The sequence below is a fragment of the Lepisma saccharinum genome, chromosome 18, assembly GCF_977018435.1.
Source record: "Lepisma saccharinum chromosome 18, izLepSacc3.1, whole genome shotgun sequence".
In the NCBI taxonomy this organism is placed as follows: domain Eukaryota; kingdom Metazoa; phylum Arthropoda; class Insecta; order Zygentoma; family Lepismatidae; genus Lepisma; species Lepisma saccharinum.
The window spans coordinates 40496657-40518505 of NC_139246.1; the positions used below are offsets into that span (position 1 = coordinate 40496657).

At 36.1% G+C, this 21849-nt stretch overlaps 1 protein-coding gene across 1 annotated transcript; it reads left to right on the forward strand.

Annotated features, from left to right (window-relative positions):
• The first annotated feature begins 240 nt into the window (after positions 1–240).
• On the forward strand, positions 241–16293 carry LOC146002019 (dehydrogenase/reductase SDR family member 11-like). The gene is made up of 6 exons (XM_083139727.1): positions 241–404; positions 5354–5525; positions 5958–6087; positions 11089–11218; positions 13821–13982; positions 16085–16293. Exons 1-6 carry the CDS (start codon positions 264–266, stop codon positions 16130–16132), a joined length of 783 nt encoding a protein of 260 aa, XP_082995853.1. The 5' UTR covers positions 241–263; the 3' UTR covers positions 16133–16293.
• The last annotated feature ends 5556 nt before the right edge of the window (positions 16294–21849 follow it).

Genomic DNA, 21849 nt, shown 5'->3' on the forward strand with positions numbered 1-21849 from the left:
TAGTTTTGTCTCCCAACCTGCAATATCAGAAGAAATCGACTCCTATGGACAATTCGTCTGCTAATATTCTTGCATTCCACTGTACCAGATGTTTATTTAGTGTTACTCCTTCGCCACTCTAAAGTCTCATCTGCACAAATACGTGTCTTTATCTTATCATTGCGTTTTTAAAGATCTACTCCAGCTGTTATCTCTCGAGTGCTCCGTTGACTGCCAAAGACCATTTTCTTACATAACTTGAATCGCCAAAGAAGCCTGAAGCCATGCTGCGCTGGGAAGGACGTGTGGCCCTTGTGACGGGGGCCAGCTCTGGGATGGGGGCCGCGATAGCCCAGGAGTTGGTGAAGAAGGGGATGAAGGTGGTCGGATGTGCCCCCACCACCCCAACTGTCGAAACAATCCAGGTGAGCTCAGTGTTGCAAACTTTAGTCTTATTTACTTCAACTTTCTTCATACTGGCTCAAGATAGGGATGGACGATATCGGAAATTTGATATCGAGATATATCGTGAAGATATAATTGTCACAGACGACATGCCGTACATGCCCTTACAATATCGCTAAATTATCGTGACGATATATCGCCAACACGATGTATATCGCCAAATATCGTGACGATGTATCGTCTAGTTGATATCGCCTGGACGATCTTTTATTTAATATCGCGATATATCGTGTGGACGATATATCGCCCAATATTACTCAAGATCACGCTTCTCCCATTCGAATTCTATCTTTGTTTTTATCTCTCTTTCTCTGTATCCTTCTCCCTCTCCCTCACTCTCTCAGCGTATGTGAGAGAATGGAGTGGAAGGCCGCGTACTACAACTGATGGAGGTAATCGGAATCGTGTTCAGCTGGGGTTTTCTTTACGAGCATGTGAAGCTCAAGATCGCACAGTACTGATATCTACGCATTCATTCCCATAAAATGTCTTCAGTCTCAGATGAATTTCAATTTGTAGAACATTTTCTGTGGTTACAAACTCGATCACTGCACTCTACTTCAGACGCTTCACCGACATTGCATGGTTACATGCTGCCATTTTCCTCGCTATAGTTCAGCACCCTCTGCCTATAGAAGTTTGAAAACTTCAATGGAGAATCGGGAAAGTCTTATGTTCAATGTACGGTTGCTCAAAATCCAAAATGCGTTAACAAGCTAACAAAAAAAAAATAAAGAAAAACATAGCAAGGTTTACTTTTCAGCACAGCTTTATTGCAGATCCATTTCAGGATTGTAATGTTGTTGTTTTACATTCCAAATTACAGTTTGCAGATTTTTTAACACAAAATGTTAATAAGGAATGATATTGGACATACCATATTTAATGCAAAATATTGAATTCTTTACGAGTTTGTATCTCTTAAAGCAATTGAATCTCAAACTCAAAATTTTTACTGAAGTTTCTTATCATGGAGTACTGTATTGTGTACAAATTTGAGATTTTTGAACAACTGCCCACCAGAGATATTTAACCCTGAACTTGGAATTTTTTAACAAAAAGTACATATTTATGACCCTGTAGAAAAAAAGGATTAAAGTCTCAAGCTTCAAATAATTTTCACACACACTATTCGTACACAGGTACTTGCACAAAAAAATTAAAGTGTTAAACTAATTGCCTTCCCCCTAAAAAAAATGTCCAAAAATTACATTTTGAACGATTAGGATACACAATTTTGACCTTAAAATGTATTATGAAGGAATAATATTGAGGATATTATACGCAAATATAATAGTAGCCTATAATGTGCTTAACATCACAGATTTTGTCTCATTGTTGTAGGGCTTACCAGAGCTGAGATAAAAAAGTTGCCGCTGATGCTTACGAATGGAGGAAATAACGCACGCCATGATAAAAAAAAATGACCGCCATCTTCAAACCGGTGATAGTAAAAATAAAGTAACAGTGGTTCTGAACTGTCAACATATGAGGCTCACACCACACCAATAATATACTTTTCTAAAAAATGTTCAAGCAACCATGTTGTACCACTTCATATGGATTGACCCTACTGCAACCAATGAATTTTCAAAGACATGTTGAATCCTATTTTGTCATAACATGGCATTCTTTTTACCAGTTCTATGTCATTCTTAGCTTCGTGCACGAAAGTTGTTTGCCATCTTGAAAGCAGTCCAAGCTTCTTTTTCAGCAACACGAAGTGTAAATTTTTTAAAGAGCTTGCAAGCCTGTGTCCCCACAAATACACCTTCTTTAACTTTTTACAGACGGTACTGCAAACATTTTTGACTTCACGATGGCGCCGCCGTCTGCTAGTAGCGCTGAATTTCAGTTACGATTCGCTTCAATTGTATATAAACCTGCTTATTATAATGAGTCAATGCAAGGGTGCCGCCTATCTGGTCAGTCCGTAGTTTTTAAATAAAGTTCCCACACAATTTGGGATGTAAATGACAATTATGTTGTACATACATATAACATTATCGGGTCCAGCCCCATCCCGCTCCGTAACAAGCTACCGATCTGTAGTGTCCCGGATTTTGACTTATAAAATATAGGAACCCTAACTGAACCAAAAGTTAAACCCCCTCCCCCCTTATGTGAGCTATATATACGCCCATGCTCTGAGGTAACGATATGCTGCTCCTTTTTGATCCATGGTTTGACGATGTATTTAATTAGTCATAACTCCATGTGCAACAGTGGTAATCAAATTTGGGTCCACTTGAGATGCATTTACATTGTTATTTAATCTAGGTTCCTGGGATTTCCATTCTGACCATTCTCTCCTTTTAAAGTGTGCTTATCTCTGCTATCCCATTCAACATGAAACAAAGAGTACTTCCTATAACCAAACTGAAGTCCATGCACTATGCCTACAGTTTTCAAAAAAGAATGGAGTGATATTTCGCTTTTACGATAAGAAACTGTTGCAACAACTGAAGTATGAATTAGTCTGTAGTAACCAGCGGCAGATAGCGGCAGCATGAGCAGCCCACATTAGTTGGTGCTTTCCGGCCCACTTTGTTATCATCGTATTTCAGCAGAAAGAATGCATACCTCACATAGACGTCCGCAGGGTTTTTCCAAATAGGGAAAGCAAGGTATTATTTCCTGTATGAGGGGGGCAAACGGGGCACTTTCTCTGTTTCTCTCTTCTCCCATCAAAACACTTTTTCAGTTAGAAGTTTTCATGTTTCTGCAACGCTGTTGCAATAATGAACTATATTACTCTGACCAAAATTACATTATGCATGTGAAATGTATATTTTGGTCGATTTTCACTTTCCAGGGGGTTTATTGCTCCTCCCCTCCTTTTCCCTCTTTCCGGACGTCCATGATACCTCGGCCTTATACATCAGCAAACAAGTGGAACATTTATTATTATTTCTTTCAAATATCTTGAAAACTAGAGCTATTAGACAATTTTCATTGTCAGATTGTTATTCAGCTACCTCGAATTAGGCCTTTCCATGTGAAATCAACCAATGAAGAGACACTTTCCAACCTCACATAATTTGATTTATTTGAAATTTGGCGTACTGGAATGGCCACCTGAGGACGGAGAATATGCAAAGCTGTAGATCCATATATTTTGTATTTCCGAAATTACAGTGTTGCAAAGTGTGGGACTTCGACAATATTTTAAAGATCTTCACTTATTTTTAATATGCCAAAGTTTGTATGCCAAATTTCAAATCAATCAAAAATGTAAGATTTAGGACCTTGTTGATTTCACATGGAATGTCCCAAATATTAAATTTATGGTACTTTGGTTTCAGAAACATTTTGGCTGTTGACCAGTAATTTTTGTATGTATAGGCACAAATGGTATTGGGTCTTAGTTACCTGTTCTGGGCTTATATATATCCTGTTATATGTATTGGAACAACAACTTATTAGAGTTATGTAGGAAAATATCCACATTAACCACAACCATTGGGCCAACTGCAGTTTTTACGTGGAAAAGGTTAGGTTTATGTTGGTTGGCAAATTGAAGATGGTCTTACGTTGGGCCAACGGTTTTTGGTAATACTTGTCCAACCATAGGAAAGTGAGTCAAAATCAATTTTAAAAACAACTTTTTCATGCTAAGACAACTTTAAAGACTATGCTGTAAATTCTAGAGTGTAAAATTAATATAGTATATGTAAAATAAACAATGTTATGTGAAGACGAAATTCTATTGGAAATGTAAGTAAACTCTAGAAAGTGTTTTGTGCTATCAGTTGAAGGTACATACCTTGAAAACAGTGATACCATATGATTGAGAAAGTGCTGTGTATTTTCTTTACTTTACAGAAAAAAAATATTACAATTTATATTTGCCCTCACAATTAATTATGTATGTATCAGAACACATACTTATTTTAACTTTAGTTTTCAGTTCCTTGCGCAATGTAAAAACCACAAGTTTGGCCAACAAACCGCAACCAAAATTATCATTCCCCAAAGGTTTGTTATTTCACTTCCTTGCTAAAAATTCTGTCTACTGTTTTCAGTAGATCAATGGGTGTTTTGAAATATCTACTGTTTTCAGTAGCTGAACTGTACTGCTAAAATTTTTTACTGTTTTTAGTAGCCCAACTGTTTCTACTCTTTTCAGTAGATGAACTGTATTGCTAATGTTTTCTACTGTTTTTGGTAGTCCAAATGGTTGTTCTATCTTAAGTAGTTGAACTGTACTCTTAATGTTTTCAGTAATATTATTGTACAACTAATATATTTTATTGTGTTCAGTATATTGCTGTCTGAAAACAGTACTCTTGTCAGTAATGAAAATTTTGTCTAGTGTAATTGAAACATTCGCATTTGTTCTGTGCTTCAGTTTAGTTGCTCAATTTTTTTAATAATATTCCAAGCTGCCTTACATTTATTGTTGGAATTAATAATGAAGTTAACATTTGTGGCAAGATTGGATTTTTAAAATTCTTACCTATGAATGCACCTGAGTTTCAAAATATCTTGCTTTGTATGCATTATTACTTTATACATCATTAGCTGTACTTTTAATTGAGTTAATCGAGGAACATACCATCTACTTATGTGCTTTTGTTCTCGTTTTGCCCATCTTGCATCAAGCTTTTGAATTACTAAAATATATATATGCATTTTCCCAGAATGTTGTTATCTATGGCTATATCTTGAAAACTCCCCAGGATCACGGAAGAATTGAATTTTCCCTTGTTTCTGAAAATACTGCATGTCATTTTAAACATTTATTATGTTACTAAATGAACATCTCATTCAAACTGATTTGCTTTTTTAGAGTTTCTATTGTGTACCTTTTATAATCATTTGCCTTAATATCATGTTGCATGCCTAATTTAGGGTTGTATCATTAGTGCTGTGCATATACCTATTATTGTGTTTCAATTTACTTCAGGCAATGGCTGACAACTTGAAAGATCAACCTGGAAAGCTCTATGCTAGGAAATGTGATGTCAGAAATGAAAGTGAAATCCTAGACATGTTTTCCTGGATCAAGAAAACCTTGCAAGGAGTGGACGTTTGTGTCAACAATGCAGGGATTATGCCTATGGATGATTCCCTCATGGGTAAGTACACCAGTTAAAATAACTCGGACACGATGGACCCCATTTTCTCAGTACTTGAAATGAAACATAGTTGTGGAACAGTTTTCTAGATTTTATGCTGTGTGGTAATTATGTAACCTTCTCACGTCCAAAATAAGATTTTATCATGTGCAAATTTCACAAACTAAGATTGTTTCATCATCACTATCATTTCCTATACATGAGTTGTTGGCGCATATATGACAGCTTGTGCAGGAAACCCATCCTTCGATGGACTGATGAATGTATCATAATGCTAGGTTTTATCTCTTCACTTTCTTTTACATATTTCCTTATGGCAGAGCAGTTGTCATATCAGTACTTGTATCTGTTGAAAAGGTGCAATCACTATGTTAGTCCTGCAGAAGTTGCAGCGATGAATTGATGTTGGAATTGTTTTTTCATACCTTTCAGATGGGAAGACTGAGACATGGAAAAATGTCTTAGATGTGAATGTCCTGGCACTCTGCATCTGCACCAGGGAATCCCTGAGGTCAATGAAGGAGAGGAACGTAGATGATGGACAAATAATCAACATTTGCAGGTGAAAGAAATCTTCATTTCAAATCCCGAATTTCTTATCTTACGATTAGGTGGTGGACCAAGAAGATCTGAACCACATTTAGTAATAAAGTCAGTTCAATTCAATTTAATTCTATTCAACTGCAATCACTGTCAGTTGAATTGAAGGTACTTTGCTCCCAACCCCCCTGATTTTGAGAAAGTAGAAACATCAAATGAAAGCAGTAAAGTAGTCTGGAAAACCTAAAGAGTTAAGTGCAAACTCTCTTAAAATTCTACACCGATAAACATTTTGGTCCTTGCATAACTTTTAAAGTGAAAGTTGAAAATGGCAATTGGAGCTAACATTTAATGGGGGAAAAAACAACAATGGGGTATCACTGAAATTTATTTATGACAATGTATTCTATGTTACTAGTAAATCTCACTTGAAGTCATCAAAAGTACCATTAACTTAAAAATTGTCATAAATGTGAGTACTAGCTAAAGGTGTTGCAATATTTAAATGATTTTTCTGACCAGTAAAATTAGGTTCATGGCTTTGAACCCATGTTCATATCGTATAAAAGCCCTGCGGATCTTATTGGGGATCGATCTCAGGCTATGTAGGAGCCTGGTGCGAGAGGCACACTTTTAAGTTAGGGCTATACCCTGGAGACACAACGCTAATCGTAAACAAGCAGAGGGGTACGCCTCTGTGAAATAAGAAGAACACTTAAGCATTCGATATTAACACTTCGGGGACGACTGGTCTAGCAGGGATGTGAGAATACTAGAAGGGGGATAAAGGAACGTTCGTTTACCTGTAGAACTCAATGCGAAGATCGTCTCGCTGAATCCGTAGACTATGCACGGTCCTAAAATAATCTTATTTCGAAAGCGCAACTCCCATAGTAACTTCGATTCGCGCACCGCTCCCCGCGGTAACTCTTATTATAATCAGCCCACAGATTGGAGGCACGGACTGTTCACGCGATAAATTTCGGAGTACAACTCAGAAATATTCTCTCGAACTATTTATGTTGATTTGAATTTCCGATCGTTAAAACTGTTGACGAGACCGCATCTGTCGTTAACGGTATTTTAAGCATAAGGCTGAGTTTGCTATATATTTCATATGATTTCCGGTAGAATTCGTATCAGCGGATTTTTCATTCGCTGAAGATTGCCGGTGTTATGTGCTTGAAAGAAGCTCTTTCCACCTTCTTCAACCGACCCCCTTTATGAAGTGATTAGACTATCGAGTTATGATGTCAGGGGTCCCGGGTTCAGCTGTAGATATTGGTACAATTCCTATTGAATTCATAATTTTCGAGTGAGGTGGAAATGTGTTTCGGATTATCTTTGTAGATGTGAAAATATCTAACTGGTGACTCACTAATGCACACTTACATTATACAAGAATGGGAGGAGTTCTCCTTCAGTGTCCTTAATATATTAATAAATATACATTATAAATATATAGAAATTACACTCATATTGTTAGTTGTAACGGTTAATTAAGTTTATAGTTAATTAATAGTGCATTTGTAAAGACTGACAATGTAAGAGGGAGAATCAAATGATAATCTTATTTTTTTATCGCCCTGATTCCTGCATGTAGGGTGGCATAGGCATATCTAGAAATGTTTTCTGGGAGGAGGGAGAAACAACATGTTATGAAATATCTATTAGGTCTGAACCGGTCCTGATGCTAATGTATTGATATCAATATTGGTTGCAATTTGTTCTTTCATACAACCTGCAAGAATGCCACGTGACACTTTCTCTAATTCTCCTGATAATTATGCAAAACTCACAGTATCCCATTTTTTGTTCTTGCATCAGTTTTATGTGAAAAATTAATTGTGTGATTGTGTAACAAGTATTTTAACATTCTGCTGAAATTCTGGAATAATTTAAAGCAAAACTGTTGGTAATTACTGCATATATAATTCAACATGAATAATTACACACTAATATTAATCAATATGGTGGCTCAGTCGGTAACGCGTCTGACTACCATGCTCAAGGTCCCGGGTTCGATCCCCGGCCGGTTCAAATCCGGGAACTTTTCTAACGGTGAAAGCGGCCCCGGCGCCAACCCAGCGTCGAATAACAGGGGTACCTGGGGGAAACCCTGGGGGGTAAAGGCGGTCAGGGGCGTGATGCTGATCACATCACCCCCGCTCACGACCGGATCAAGAAAGTGTGGGGCGTTACCCCCACACCCCCTATACGCCTTCATGGCGTGGTGCTAAGCACAGGGGAGCACTTTACCTTTTTTTTATTTTGAAGAACTTTTAATTATTACAATTTCCAAACATTTATGTGTGTGGGAATTAGTAAGAGTTTTGGCATCAGTTCAAAGTGTGTTTGTGTGTGTGTGTGTGTGTGCAGCATTGCACCATACATCACTGATAAACATTCACATGGCAGAGAAATGAGGACAAATATTTTTTCTTAACAATGTTTTGTTCACTCTGGTTTTCGCAATGACTTAGTTGCAATAATGTTACCTTGCAATCAAGAGGTTCCATGTCCAGTTCCCCATGGAGGAACATTTCACACTAGTTCAGATACAATTTTTAACTACAGGTACAATCCTAATTAGCCTACCTAAGCATAAGTCGACCTAAACACAAATTTTGATAGTCAAGGTGTCCCAGGTGCGATACTTAATGGAAACACATTTCACAATGTTTCAACTATACGCCCAGTTTTGGTTAACCTATCTGAGCATGAAATGAAATTAAAATTATCTTTGACTTTCACAAACAAATTTGACTTGTGTTTTGCTAATTGCATGCTATGAATCCTTGAATAACAGCATTTTGTATAATATATGTATGCAACCACATAACAGAGATTTGCAGTTACCACTGACATTTTTTTTTATTTTTTGTTTTTATATTCATTTATATTAAGCCATTCTGTGACTGGCAGAATCGTAGGGAAAGAAGACGAAGCTTTGTTGGTATTCTGCAAATGGGATTCAAGGTAGACTAGGAATCCTTTCTTTATGGAAGTTCAAAGAATTTCCACCTTATAACTTTTATCGTGCGTCCATTTTGATCTTCAGCCGAGAGATCGGGAGAAGTGTGGCGGGCGGCGCTGGCGGAGATGCCGCCATTTGCGGCCTGTAATGCTCGCTTATGTTTATGGACATATGCAGACATTTATATAAGTATTGCAAAACGAGCACTAACCTGTGTTATAATTTATCATCTGTAAATCATCCAAGTTCTGCCCTTATTTACACAAAAAAATACGCTTTAGAAACGATGTTAAGAGCCACAGATAAAAAAACATTTTAATCATAGTTTTGACCAGTAACGTCCTGCTTAAGTTCATATCCTTGAAAGAGTTTGTTGCCGATGGGGATCGTTTGGAGGTTTCGAATGTGCAACACTGTATCAAGATTACGCTGTAGACGAAACCGTTAAAAGTCAATGGTGTTCGTGAGCTTCCTTGCAATCCGTGCTCGAGTTTTTTGTTCCTTCGCGACAGAGCTGTGATAATAGTGGCGAGTAGATGTAAACCAAGAGCGTGTTAATTTCGTACTGTGCGCAAGAGTGTTATTATTGGTTACTTGCCGTTACTTGTTTGTGTTATTGCAGTGTGTATGTGTGTTGTGTTAGTGAGAGGATTGGAATGCCAGCCGCAAGGTTCACGTTACGAGGGGGCTGATAAGTTTTCGGCCCGACCCAGAAGGACTTTAGCTACTGGCACGAAAGTTTCAGGCTATTCAACGTATTCAAGACTGGTATCTCCACCAGTGCTTCTGCTAGAGTGTATTAACATTATCGAATTTAATCAAGATGTCTCAAATTCGATTTTCAGTGGCAGAATATTTAAATGCCAAGCAGATCCGGAACTGATTAGAAAACTTGTTAATTTTTTTCTTTGTACTTTGACAATTTGGAAAATTACATTGAAAGGTTCTGTTTTATGTCGCTCATTTTGTTTTAGATGTTTAATGGGATATAACAATATCCTTTCTTTTCGTGACAGTTAGCCATCACTTTTCTGGTGCACAGGCTTCCATCCCTTTTCCTCTCTCCTAAATTCTCCAATGTGGACTGGACCAGGTTTACTGCATTTTAGCACAGACCCATCTGAATGTTTTTTCAAGTATACGTTAGTGCCTGTATACCTCAAGAATAACCTCTTGGATTCATGTGCAGGCACCTATGAGCTACTGCCAAGGTCTTTCTACTCAATCTGTCTGCGAACTGATGCGCTTATCACACTTCCTTCTCAATTTGTAGACTTTCTAGTGTGCAAAGAGATAGTGATTGTTCGTTTGCTGGAGAGTGTCTTTGAGTTTATCAGTTTTAGGCCTTGATGTGGTAAACAAAAATTAATACTTCATGCAAATTTGAGCTGTATGTAGATTTCCCTGTAATTGTTATGAGGCTTTCAAGGTTTTCATTTGACTCTTCCTGATAAATGTTAGATTAATATATAATTTTAATATCCATGAGAATATTCTTTTCACATTTATTAATATATGTGATTATTAAAATATTTATACATTCAATTTTCATTTTAAACATATACAGATTATATACACGTATAATTCTTTACTTGACTGTTCTTCAAATTGATTATTGAATATTATATTATGTGAGACTGTGAACAAAATTATATTACCAAAATTAAACTAAAGTAAATATTTTTTTTGAATTTCAGGAGTGCAAATGAAAAGAAAAAGAACTTTCATTGAAACTATTACATAAAAGTTTTATTCCCCCATTTCCCACCAGTTACATCTATAGGTCATCTTTTTACCCATAAATATAACATTTCAGTTTAGTTTTGAACATCCCAGAATATTTGTCCAGTTTTTGAACTTTTCATTTTTGTACTACAAATTTAATGCAAAACTTTGACAGTGGAAGAGGTTTAGAGCAATTAAAAACTTCTCTTATGTATATATGTACGTTATTCACAAAAATCTTTATGAATAGATCATGATTTTCTGGTTAATTCACTTTTGTTGCAACCTCTAAATATGCCTGTGAAATTTGGTTTCATCCAGTGTTGGAGGACATTATGTCCAACCTTTGATAACAGCCCACTTCTACATCGGAACAAAGCATGCAGTGAGAGCCTTCACAGAGGGACTGAGGCAGGAGCTGGCTGCTGCTGGAAGCAATAATCGAATCACGGTTAGTTAATTTTGAATTTGAATTTGAATTTAAAATTTTGGGTGCGTCAGCACTAAGGCTATTTTGCACCCGTCACATTATACGGGGTCCAGCCCCTTATCGTTACACATAACAACTCTAACGTTGCAGAACTAAAATCACAAAATATTAAAATCTTCTGACTTTTGTTAAAAGCTGAGGCTGTAAAGAAGCACTCAGCACAAATAAGGACAAAACACAGGACAACACAAACAAAATTATACTGGCCATGGGGCCAGTCGTCGGAGACTCGTTAGTCTGCAGTCTAGGGTGTACTACGTGGATGTGAGGTTGACTATTGGGTGCACTACGTGGAAGGAGTACCCCTTACACCCCTCACGGTTAGACAAATGATATTCAATCTACTGAAGACATTCATAAAATGTTCATTGCAACCAAACATGTCAACACTTCCATTACATAATAAGTTATTTTGACCTTTCCTTTCTCCGTCAACTGGTCTAGCAAGTTAAAATCTTCAACCTTTGAGTTGAAAATTGAAGGTGGCTCTGGAAACTTAACCAATAAACTTTCCACGTGCTTTTTTCTTAGTTACACCCATCTTGTTCCAAATTCTCCTTGGTTTCTGTTCAATTTCATATTTGCGAAGTAAATACATAAGATAGACAGGGAGAAGCATCAACATAGGAGAGCCATTAAAGAGTAAGATCGAAGAACAACATTGAGTGAGCATATGTTGACATATGGGCACAGGATTAAGAAAGTATAAATGAAAGAGAAGTGGGAAAATGGAATAGAGAGAAAAGTGGCAGAGACAAAGCATATCTGCATAAACAGGGGAGAGAAAATGAACAAGAATGAAGGGGAAATTGAAACAAAATGAGTGGAGCTAATAAAAAAGCATGTGGAAAGTAAATTGGAGAAGAGGAGGGAAGACAAGAAGAGTAGTCACAGGATGGAGGGGAGGGGAAGAAACAGCCAGTTATGACACCTGGTAGGTACAGGAAGGTGGGAAAACAAAAAAACGCAATGTGCTTACCAGGGCAGAATTTATTTTATTTTAAAACATAGAACTAAACGTTACATTTCTTCTTCAGACTTTGTACCAAATACAAATTAAATAAGGTATAAAACAGGAAGATATATATATATATACACACAAAAATCACTCCCTCCAGAGACAAGGTTATTAGAAAGTTGTTTATCTGGAAGATTTTTTTCCAGGTGTTCCAGCAGGTGGCCTTCTCCTGTCAACTGTTGTTTCACCTGACAGGCGATTTAGATAAACTTTTCCTTTCATCTGGAACGTGGTTGGACTTCTTAACTCGTGCTCTTTTTCCTTATCCTTTCTATCTTCATTCTTCATCCTTCTTTTCTCCTCCTTCGCTCCTGTCCTTTCCACTCTATCTAACACCTTCTTCCATTCCCTGTTTATCGTCAGTCCCCCATTCCAGTCCATTGTGTCTTATTCCCCTTTCTTTTCTATTTCCTTGGCCTCCTTCCATTTTCTCACTAGTGCTGTCTTCTCCCTTCCTATCTGCTTAGCCTCATCCCACTCTAAGTAATGTCTTGTTTCTATCGTGTGCTTAATTATCGCATTTCTCGTCACAGAAAGCTGCATGTTTGAAACAAGCTTGCATCAAACTTGCCGTAATCAACTAGATTTAATGAGCTTCAAGCTTGCTATCTTAAGCTTGACAACAAACTTTCGTGCTATCTTGCCAGTTAGGAGGTGATGTGATCAGCACCACACTCTGGTCACCTTTACCTCCCCTCCCCACAGGGTTGCCCCCAGGTACAAATTGATTTGAGGCTGCATGAGCCCCAGAGCCGCTTTATGCGAGAAGATGGCCAGAAAAATTCCGACCTTTCTGATTTGATTTAATTTATTTGCGTCCAAGCAGGGGTGCCCACCGGGAGGGATTCATGACGCGCCTGTGACATGGGATTTTTTGGGGGGATCATTTTGTTTGATTGAATTGTTATTGATTTTTAATTATGGTTATTATGTACAGTTTTTTCTACTCTACCTATCTGTGGGTGATCGTGGTGATGTGATTGAAATGAAACGCCACCTCCTTACAATCGGTTTGGAATGAGGGGGAGGGGTTTGCAAAAATAAAAGTGAGCCTAAATTACCTAAAGTAAACATATATTGCTTAAATTTTATGTCAGTATTCTATTGTTCTGCAAATTTTGTCTAACCAAAATAATTTTACTAAATAATTTGGCATGAAGGGGGAGCGGGAGGAATATTCTACCTTTTTGGAGGGAGTGCGTCATAGATCTTGGGGGAGAGAGGGGATTGGCACACCTGCATCCAAGGACTACAGGTTTTGTACAATTAGTTCAAATCTTAGTTCACCCACCCGGCGAATTGAACCTGGGTCTCCCTTGTGGCAGTCAGTCCTACCGATTAGACCACAGCAGCTCTGACAGTGTTGTGTTATACGTACACAGATTACACCTCTCTGTCCAGTGTAGTCATTGGGTATCACTGTACTACCTACGAGTAATAAATGGTGGACCATGAGTTGTGGTAAATTCTAAATTGTAAATGATATTGTATACTTTCGTGTAAGTTTTCCTCAGTTTATATGATGTCGTACTTTTCTTTGCACAGGCTATAAGCCCTGGAATGACGAGGACAGGATTACTTGACCAGCTCCAGGAGGCTGGAATAAAGATGGGAGACGTGGAATTCAGCAAAGCTAAAACTATCATGGAGTCCAAAGACATTGCTGATGCAGTCGTCTACGTGCTGTCTACACCTCCAACTGTTCAGGTACGACTTTCATAGAGGTGAAAGGATAGTCAAAGAGTCAAAATTACTGACATAACTGACTGAATACTAATTATTTTTTATGGTTGTAACATGCACAAAAACACAGCTTTGTTGTGACGTTTCAGGAGAACACACGCTCCCTTCATCAGACATTTAATTTTAGTGTGATTAAGGATACAGTTATGACAATGGTTAAGAATTTTTAACAAAGAAGAACCAGTTTAACAATGGATCTTGTCAATGTGACATTGTTGTAACGTAGCAACTTAACTGTGAAACAAGCAGTCTGTTTTATTATTATTTTACACGAAAATTTTTATCACGTTTTAAAATTATAAATCCCAAATATTGCAGGCAATTCAAAATCATGATTACAGAGATTCTTGATGCTTTCCCTTAAATTTTATAAATGGTGCCCTAACCCACTTGCGTTCTCCTGAAAAATCACAACAAGAAACTGTGTTTTTATGTGTGTAGACTGCAAGAGAAATAATTCTACAATTCAAGCAATGGTTGCATACAAGACAAATGAATACTAATTGCTGACCAATTTGATTACTACATATTATTTTAAAAGTGAAATTGAGATTTTTTTAAAAAAAAAAATAGAAAGTATTATCTGGCATCTGACAACCCCATAGATAGTCATGGTACAACTTTTTACTGAACACAAAACTGACATTTTTGTAAATTCAAGACAGTGTTTTCATTATTGTACAATACGCTTTCATTTTATACTAATGAATCAATAGTAATACACTGTAAATAAATGCGACTTGCCAACATAACATGACTAACGTAGTGGAAGCCAGAGAAAGTAGAATAAGTCCTCCAATGGTAATATTTGAATATTCAGCAATAACAGGAAGCAAATGCACAAGAAATATTCTCACAACTGTGATTCTTTATCAATACACATATTTACTATTATGTTAGAAAAAATGAGGAGAAGGTGTCTTATTTCTAATTGAACTGAGAAGTTGCTACTTACCCCTGAAAAGTGCGATAACAAAAAGAAAAAAGAAATCACAAATTGTAGTTATGAACATAATGTTTCAGCTTTAATAACGAAGCTTATTAAACAAATTGTAACTTGAGCATTATTAACTTATGTAGAAAATGACTCATTGAAAAAATCTTTTAGCCTCTTGAATGCTTAATTACTGAAGATGAAAAACCACTACATCAAATTTTAGAATCGTTTCTAAAATGTCAACAGAATCAACGTGGAATGGAAGTCCTTGAGATCTGTCCTAATCAACACATGTGTATAATTCCAATCAATGGCACATATTGTGTCATTATTGTCATATACTGTATAGGGACTATCATAAAGTTAGCTACTATCAGCTGACTCAAAGTAACGCTTTGTGGACTTAGTACTATTTCAGGACTGTCAGATAACTTTTGAAGAGGTGTAAAATTGTAGCATCTTAGTGGACACGACTTGGAAGTATAAACTCATTTAATGTCCGTCTAAATTTAATTGCGTGTCATCAGAAATAATGATTTCCAAGAATATGTTTCATATTCACACAGAAAAGCCTACTGTTTTCAGTTGATGAAATGTACTGCTAATGTTTTCTACTGTTTTTAGTAGTTCAACTGTGTCTCCTGTCTTAAGTATCTGAGCTGCACTCTTGATGTTTTCAGTAATATAATTGTACAACTAACATCTCTTATTGTGTTCAATATATTGCTATGTGAAAACATTACTATTATAAGTAGTGAAAACAGTACACATCAATAATGAAAAACTATCTATTTCTGGAGTTAATATATGATCTTATAACATATTGTAGCAAGTATTATGCATTATTATTCACATTGTTTTTCAGTAGAGTAGCCTTACTGTTGACGTACAGTAGCTGTACAGTAGAACTACAATTTGTTTTCAGTACATTTCATAGTACACAGTAGAAGGCATTAGAGAAAGTAGAATTTGTCTACTGTAAACAGTAGACATTTCCTGCAGGGAAGAATTATTTTAAATTAAACTCAACTTAATATTTTAGTCCAGCACAGAGCGTCTTGTCACAGGAATACATATTCAGCGGTGAAAGGATTAAGACAAACTAATTGACATTGTATTTTATTTTCAGGTTCATGACATTATAATACGGCCCACTCGTGATCCTTCAGTGAATTGACTTTATTTTTTGGCCGACGTTCAGCTGTTGCTATCCCCGAAGAACAAATCAAGATAATGATAAGGGAAGATGAAGAAGGAGTTTAACTTTATCTTAGGCAAGAGGTGTATACTAGAAAATATAGTTGTTTTCTCTTGTGAAGATAAATAAACATATTTTGACCAGAATTTGTTATTATGACCTTTTTTTCTCTGTATTAAATTAATGGTTTTCTTACATAGAAATATGTTGTTATACATTATAGAACAAATTTCGTGTGTAGCCACAACCTAAGAACTATAGCCCGGGCAATGGCGTATGCTGGTTTTAACGAGTGGGTAATCTTCGATCCGATTCATCCACACATGCTCCTGAAGTTTCCCTGCAAATTTACCTCACCATCTCTACCGGATTTATGAATATTGTGTGGAATATTTATCTTATTTTGGCGACCACTATCAATTAACTCTTCTGATCGGAGTTAATATATGTGTATAGTTTCAAATAATAAAACGAGAAAGTATCACAAAGCTACGAAAGTATAAAATGCAATATGAAAGGCATGTATTAGTGAAATAAAATCCCTCAGTATTACCTTGTTTCCCAAGTACCCAGTGAGTTCATCATTCCCGATTTTTGTTTTTAGACACGGAAAGATAAGTTAAAGACCTGTGGATCAAGAGAGAGTACTGGCCTACCTGCATTGACAATTTGCTATTCCTCTGGAAAAGATCTCGTTCCAAATGGTTTCACATGCAAATCTTCTATTATATCCATTGTCTTCAGCTTCGTAAACACAGCACAACTAATAAACCACTAACATCTAAACAAATAAAACTTTTCGATCGACAATATAGGAACACCACCTACCACACGCATTCAATTGGTTGCTAAAATCTTCTGTTGTGTTCCTTCCTGGGTGAAAATGAAATTCCCTGTGAATGCTAAAAAATGTCCTCTCCCAGCTTGAAATTCCCTGCGATGCCCGAGGTCCTACTAACTAGAATCATTGTGTTTGTTCTTTATATATTTTCCTTCATTCATCGTCCATCTTCATCATCATTATTAATCTAAAAAGGGGGAAAAGCCACTTCGGAATATTTTCTTTTCTTATACCTTTCCCTTTAAAAATTATTCAGTTCCATGAAAGATGTTCTCTCGCAGCTTGCGAAGGTTACAAAGAGAAAATAATCACGCATATTTAAATACAGAAATAAAGGAATGCAGCAAATAAATAGCTTAATTATTTCATTTATCCATTTATTGAATTAGGTTATTTTACGTCGTTTCTCTGCCACTTTTGGCTATGCGCGACGATGAGTATGAGTGATGATATGATGAAATTGATGAAGGAATATTCACAAAGAACATCCATGCCCAGGCCGTGATTTTAAACCGGGACCTATGACGTCGTAGCACAGCATCAACATCTTCAATGTATAAACCTTTCCATTTGACACAAAATAATTTCCTACCATTAAGAGGCCTAGTGCACTTTCTAACTGGACCGTATGTAAAGAGATTTGGGAAAAGGGAAACCGACAGGTGTCCGACGTGCATGAATGAAGTTGACACTCAGGAACACCGAGTGTATTTTTGCCCAGCGGCCGACTAGAAAATTGTGCTAGCCAGGCAAGCTTTACCGGACACGAACACCTTCCGATTGCTGCTTGCTCAGCACAAGCACAAGCTCAATGATCTAGCCGACCTGGTCTCGCAAGCTGAGTTACAACGATACATGAAAGAACAAAAAAGACGACCGTTACCGCCACCCTCGACCACACAAGGAAGCCAAGCAGAAGAGGAGGAAGCACCGGAGGGAGCGTCGCGACGTCGGGATTTCACCGCGTCTAAGGGGATACAGCGTAACGGGGAGACAGGAAGCGGGGGCTAGAGGGAGAACCTGAACACCACGTCTACCTGGAGAAGAGCACCAGCGTTACATTTAATAGATTCGGCCCAGATAAAACTAATTAAAAATTAAATAAATTAAACTAACAAGCATGTTTAAAAATTTAGAGTTTCTTGGGATAAAAATTTAAAAAATTAAACAAAGTAGCCACAAAAATAATACAAATACATGCAGACCCTCTATTATTTCGTATTTAAACAAATTTACTTCTAACTCCCGAAGAACGAAAATACTTTTTTCAATAGAGAGAACATTACACTGCCATAAAACATCCCAGACCAGATGCTGCAGAATACCGTTTTTTTCCAAGAGAATTAAACTCAAGTTAAATAATGTTCGAATCATATTGAAATATATCATTAAACTGATATATATTCGCCCACCCAGCGTCGAATAACATGGGTACCTGGGGAAAACCTGGGGGGTAAAGGCGGTCAGGGGCGTGATGCTGATCACATCACCCCCACTCACGACCGGATCAAGAAAGTGTGGGGCGTTACCCCCACACCCCCTATACGCCTTCATGGCGTGGTGCTATGCACAGGGGAACACTTTACCTTTTTACCTTTATCATTAAACTGAGTAACCAAGTAACAGTAACTTAAATGAGTGCTCGTTGTATTTCATTCATGTAATTATTACAGCTATTTAGTGTAATTATATTCTTTGTATCATCATTCTGCAATATTAGACATAATTTTATCTATTTAAACTCAGATGTTAATATCTTATGCAAAATGTACGCAAATAATATACACCTCTAATATTAAAAATATATAATATCAATTTACAAATGTCATAAATCAATAAATATGACTCGTTCTGGACACCAGAATAGTCTGGACAATCTTATACAAAAAAAGAAATAAAAATAATAATAGACAGAGAGAGATTATAACTAAATAATATATGTAACTGAATTATCTATTCTTATACATATATATACTAACTAAACTAACTCTCTAGCCTTCTTAAACCCGAAGGTTCATGGCTGCAGCAACACAGGCCTTCCATCTTTTCCTATCTTGAGCAAGATCTATATACTCTTTTCCATCCCTACCGATTTCCTTTAGGTCCATCTCAAAGTTGTCCCTCCATCTTCGTCTTGGCCTTCCTACAGGTCTCTTACCATCAGGTTTCCCAACAAGAATTCTGTAAACTCCTCTTTCCTCTCCCATTCGTGCCACATGGCCTGCCCACCTAAGTCTTCTTGATTTAATTATTCTAATAATATCTGGACATGAATACAAATTATGTAGTTCTAAATTATGTAACCTCCTCCATTCACCTGTCTCCTCATCCCTTTAAGGTCCAAAGATTTTCCTAAGGATCTTATTTTCAAATACTCTCAATTTATGTTCCTCTTTCAATGTAAGGGACCAAGTTTCACATCCATATAATACTACAGGCAAAATTAGTGTTTTGTATATTTTAACTTTTAGTTTCTTAGATATTAAACGAGAAGACAAAAGTATATGAAGAGAGAAGTAACATGCATTTCCTGAATTAAGCCTACTTTTTATTTCCTCTTTAATATAATTTTCATTTTTTAATATTACTCCTAAGTATTTGAATTTGGAAACTGGTTCAAACGAGTTGTTATCAATAATTAGATTTTCATTATTACCTAACACTTGGTTTCGGTCTGTAAGCATATATTTAGTTTTCTCTTTGTTAACTTCCAAACCTATTTCTTTAGCAGTTTTGAAAAATATTTTAGCGTTATTCTTAATTGTATTCACATCTTCCCCCAGTAAGTCTACATCATCTGCATATGCTAACAACTGAGTCACACCATTTAATTTTAGTCCTTCTTTAGTTTCTTTTACCTTCCTAACAGCATATTCTAAGGCAAAATTAAAGAGCAATGGAGATAATGCATCTCCTTGTTTTAACCCATACATATTAATGCCCACACGAATTTTACTTTCTGTTTCACTGGTGCATATTTTTATCATACTAACAAGCTTCTTAGGTATTCCAAACTCTACTAATATATTATATTATATTATTTATCTCTTTTGACCGAATCATATGCTTTTCTGAAATCAATGAATAGCTGATGGACATTTTGATTATATTCCCACTTTTTTTCAAGTGTCTGTCTAATGTGAAAAATTTGATCTGTAGTTGATCTGTTACTTTTAAATCCACATTGATAATCACCTATAATTTCATTAGCATATGGGGTTAGTCTTGTTAAAAGAATGTTAGACAATATTTTGTATGTTGTTGAGAGTAGAGAAATTCCACGGTAATTATTGCAGTTCATTTTATCACCTTTTTTAAACACAGGAACAATTATGGATTCTTTCCACTGTTGAGGGATTTCTTCTTTATTCCATATTAAACAAATTAATTTATGAATTTGACATATTAATGAATTTCCAACATATTTAATTAACTCAACTGGTATTAAATCAATGCCAGGTGCTTTGTTATTATTCAGCCTTTTAATAGCATCTTTAACTTCAGTCAAGTTAGGTTCTGGAACTAAAGGTTCTGCTGTGTGTACTTCATTTACTTCTGATTTATCTCCTACATGGGCATTTAAGAGGTCAATAAAGTAGTTCTTCCATCTATTTAGAATATCGCTTGGGTCAGTTAGAAAATCACCGTCTTTATCTTTTATCAAGTTTACTTTCGGTAATTACTTTACACCGCTTTCTAAACTCATTAACACCTTTATATAAATATCTGATATTTTTATTTTTGCTGTTTGTTTCAATTTCGTTAATTTTGCTTTTCAAACAATCTCTTTTTTTACTTCTAAACGTGCGGTTAACTTCTCGCTTTATTCTATTATAATTGTTTAGTTTGTATCATCAGAGTTATTTAACCACCTAAGTCTAGCCTGATTTCTTATTTCTATTAGATTATGACATTCATTATCAAACCATGGCTTACTTTTTCTCGGTTTATGGTATCCTATACTTTCTTTAGCTGCTGATTCTATTGCATTACGTATGTGCTCCCAATTCTTATTTACGTCTGTTTCATTTATATTTTCATCATCATTTAAATCCTGCAAAACATCAAATCTATTTGACAGTTTAATTTGGTAATCTTTCTTAATTCTTTCATCAGTAAACTTTCCTGTATCAAATTTTAGAACTTTTAGATTTTGTTGCTTATGATTTATCACTGAGAGTCTTTCTCTTAATTTAGCAATTACTAAATAATGGTCACTGGCACAGTCAGCACCTCTATGTGTACGAACGTCAATTATACTAGTATGCCTTATCTTATCAATGAGAATATGATCTATCTGATTATGAGTTTTACCATCTGGAGAAGACCAGGTATATTTATGGATATCTTTATGTTTAAAAGTGGTACTTTTCACAATAAAATTCTTTGAGGTTGCAAAAATAATCAATCTTATACCATTATCATTACTTAATTCATGAAGACTTTCTTTACCAATCGTGGGTTTAAATGTATCTTCTTTGCCAATCCGTGCATTACAGTCACCTAACAGAATTTTCATATCATACTGAGAAAATTTATCAAAGACCTGTTCTAACTCTGTATAAAAATCATTTTTAGTATTATCATCTTCATCTTCCGTTGGTGCATGTATGTTTATTAAAATAATTTTACACCGCCTACCCTGTAAAACTGCATATGATATCCTATCATTAATAAATTCTACTGTTTTAAGAGCCGAGATAATTCTATTATTTATGAAAAAGCCTGTTCCAAAATTATGATTTTCAGTACCACCATAGAAAAAACTATAATTTTTAGTTTTACAATTCCCTTCTCCTGGCCACCTAACTTCCTGGACAGCTACTACATCTAATTTATACTTAACTATCTCATT